This window comes from Zingiber officinale, chromosome 9B (assembly GCF_018446385.1).
Source record: "Zingiber officinale cultivar Zhangliang chromosome 9B, Zo_v1.1, whole genome shotgun sequence".
NCBI classification, from domain to species: Eukaryota; Viridiplantae; Streptophyta; class Magnoliopsida; order Zingiberales; family Zingiberaceae; genus Zingiber; species Zingiber officinale.
The window spans coordinates 110,374,812-110,377,853 of record NC_056003.1 but is presented as its reverse complement, the minus strand read 5'-3'; the positions used below and the strand labels follow the sequence as shown (position 1 = coordinate 110,377,853).

The 3,042-nt window shown below is 41.1% G+C and overlaps 1 protein-coding gene across 1 annotated transcript; it reads right to left on the bottom strand.

Moving 5' to 3' along the window:
• Nucleotides 1-871: 871 nt before the first annotated feature.
• On the bottom strand, nt 872-1,988 carry LOC122024396 (RING-H2 finger protein ATL3-like). Its single transcript, XM_042583020.1, has one exon. It carries the CDS (start codon nt 1,915-1,917, stop codon nt 1,129-1,131), a length of 789 nt encoding a protein of 262 aa, XP_042438954.1. The 5' UTR covers nt 1,918-1,988; the 3' UTR covers nt 872-1,128.
• Between the last annotated feature and the right edge of the window lie 1,054 nt (nt 1,989-3,042).

The window sequence follows — 3,042 nt, the reverse complement described above, 5'->3', positions numbered from 1 at the left end:
TTCCTAGCCGAGTGCCAAGTGACTCAAGTCCAAGTGTGTGGAATGAGCTAGAGGCTTATTACTTGACATAAGTTCAAGTGTGTGGAATCAGCTGGATGCTGATTGCTGATTGCTGATTGCTGATTGCTTGGCAAAATCAAACTAGACGGGTCAAATCTAGTCAAGTAAGTGCAAGCAATTTTACACTTTTATATCATATTCATTATGTGTAACAACTGTAGGGAAATATGTTCGATGGTTCCAGACAATCGGGTGGAGTGACAATTGGCTAGTGTTAACTCTCGACGAAGGGATTTCGGAGGGTCCAGGTGACCGTACAGGTATAGAGGACTGGAGCAATTTCCAAACGACTGTGAGACAACATTATCAACAATTCGAGAAAGGCAATCAAGATGAAATTTGACCCTTGCTCAGGTGACCGGAGGTGTATAGCAATTAGAGAACTTCGTTAATGTTATCTTACGGATAGAAGTTCTAGCCACGCCAGTACCTACACAGGCGATCGAGAAGGCTCCAAGCAACCGAAGGAGTCTTATATAAGGAGTTTCGAAGCAGAGCTTGAAGACATCCCATCTATAAACAATTCACTCTTATTATCGTGCTTTGAATACTCTTTCACCTTCTGTGCTACGACATGTTACGACTCGCGTTTCATTTTTGTTAGATAACACCTAGAATAATATTTAGAGTAAATTTGCTAAAGTGCTGAATAAAAATAACACGATTTAAAAAATTTAAATTAGATAAAGTAAGAACAAGAACCTAAATATTGGAATGAACTATTTCCAATGGAAAATTATACACAAGACTGGCTAAGGTGAAATGTAATCAATGATTTTAACTTCTAAGCAAGCTCTATAAGAATGAGATGAGAAAATAAATAAAGTAGATAAATCGTATTAATTAATAACATTTTAAACAAAACTTAAAGGACGATCAAGTCAAACAGGTTAGACTAATTTATTTGTGCACTTATTGTTCCAGCAAAAGGAGAGTAGTGCTCCGAGCACGGATCCTTAGTCTCTAATTTATGGATAAAAGGATGGTCTATTTGCAACTGTTAATTATACTTCAGAAAAGAAAAACTAAAGATGATAACTTTGAATTAAACCCCATTGAATTCTGGATTCATGGACTCGTTGGAGATATCGAAACAGGACCACCAAATCCTTGCTCGACGTCGCACCCGCTTGGACTATCCGTAGCACCGCCCATCCTGCTCCCACGAACGAGAAGCCACGGAAACAATCTCAATGTTGACTTGGGCGGCGGAGGCGGCGGTGGCGGTGGCGGTGGCGGGGGTACCTCCTCTGTTTGACTAGTCGCCGGCAATGACTCATCTGATGCGGATTCAGCCGGCAACGCGCTCGAAGAAGCGCTAAAAATCCCTTCTTGTGAGTTCGAATCCCCAATTCTAGCACAAAGATCGGAACTTGCGGTGGTATTCAAAATCGATTGGGACGAATTAAGCAACTGAGCTCCAGACTTGGCGACTTCTGACTCCTCGACCGCCGCCGTCGTGCGGCAGAGGGGGCAAGTGGAGTGGCTACAGAACCACATGTCGATGCAGTGGAGATGGAAGGCATGGCCGCACCTGGGCAGCAGCGTCGCCGCCTCGCCGACAGTGAGTTCGGAGAGGCAGACGGGGCACTCGAGGCCCTCCTTGAAGGTCCCCGGGCGGACCACAATGGGCGGGGGGAGGGCGACGGCGGCATCAAGGCCGAGGGCGCCGCAGGGGAGGCCGGGGGAAAGGGCGAAGCGGGCGTGGGCGGCGCCGGAGACGGGGATGGCGCCCCAGTAGCGGTTGGAGCGGAGGTAGCACACGAGGAGGAAGAGAAAGACAAGGAAGAGGATGACGACACTGGCGATCAAGAGGGCGGTGGTTGTAGAGACGGAGAGCCGAGAGACGCCGTCCATGGATCGTACAGTTTGAATTTGAGCTGCGGAGAAGTAACGACGTGCACTTTGATTTATAGAAAGAAAAGAGGAAAGAAATGGAGCTGCTTGGTAAAGGCGGCTGCCGGCTGATGCGGGAATATTTATCAATTCACTTTGCTCTCTTTCTGGTTAATTTAACTGTTGGTTATAAATTGACCTTTTAATCTATTTTTCTTTACATCATTTAGGAGAGAAAGACAAAGATGAAGGTAATTATTTTTCTACAAAAGATAATATTATTATCAATTAAAAAAAACGGAGAGAAAGACATCTGTGCAGATTAAAACAACAATAAAGATCAGCACACTTCTTTTATAATGTTTTGTTTTGACCATATGTGGATTTAGGTAATTTAAGTAAAACACTTTCTTTTGAGCATCACTGCTGCTTGATTTGGTCTAGGCCGATCTATCTTCACCTTTAATTAGGTTTCTTAATGACGAAGGTCCAATCGATGTTGAAGTCAACATAAGCCATTAAATTTTAAATTGATATAACTTTTGACTCGAAATTCGAAATCAGCTTCTGTCTATCGTCATATTAGTAGAATTCGAAAATCTATATTTATTACGAGTGAAATAGTAATCATCAAATTTTCAACCTCAAATTCTGCCGTTTAAACTCTTTTTAAGATTTTTTTTACTATTTCTAGTAATTTTTATTTATTTTTAGATATTTAGTGTATTTTTTATATTTTTGGTATTTTTTAGAGAAGATTTGTCTTAATTCGAGTCTTGATTTGAGTTAATATCGTCAAGTTAATTACTTTCTTTTTTTTGGGTAAAAATCTATTTTCTTTCTTTACAAGATTAGAATTGAGATATATTAATTATAATTATTGTAATTTCTTTTCTTATTTGAGTCTTATGTTGTGGTCTATACAAGATTCATATTTAGATGTTGAGAGATTAACTCTCAAGTTTTAATAAAAAGTTTCTTTCTTGGATGGTCCTGTTCTTATCTTCTCCTCAATTTTCCTCTTCGCATCAGCCCGTAAGATAATCGCTATCTTACCCGACGTCGGTTGGTATCGGAGCTCATGAAGAACATCAACAGATTCAATGATGGGCCATCATGGTCGTAGTCGTAGTCGCAACAACAGAC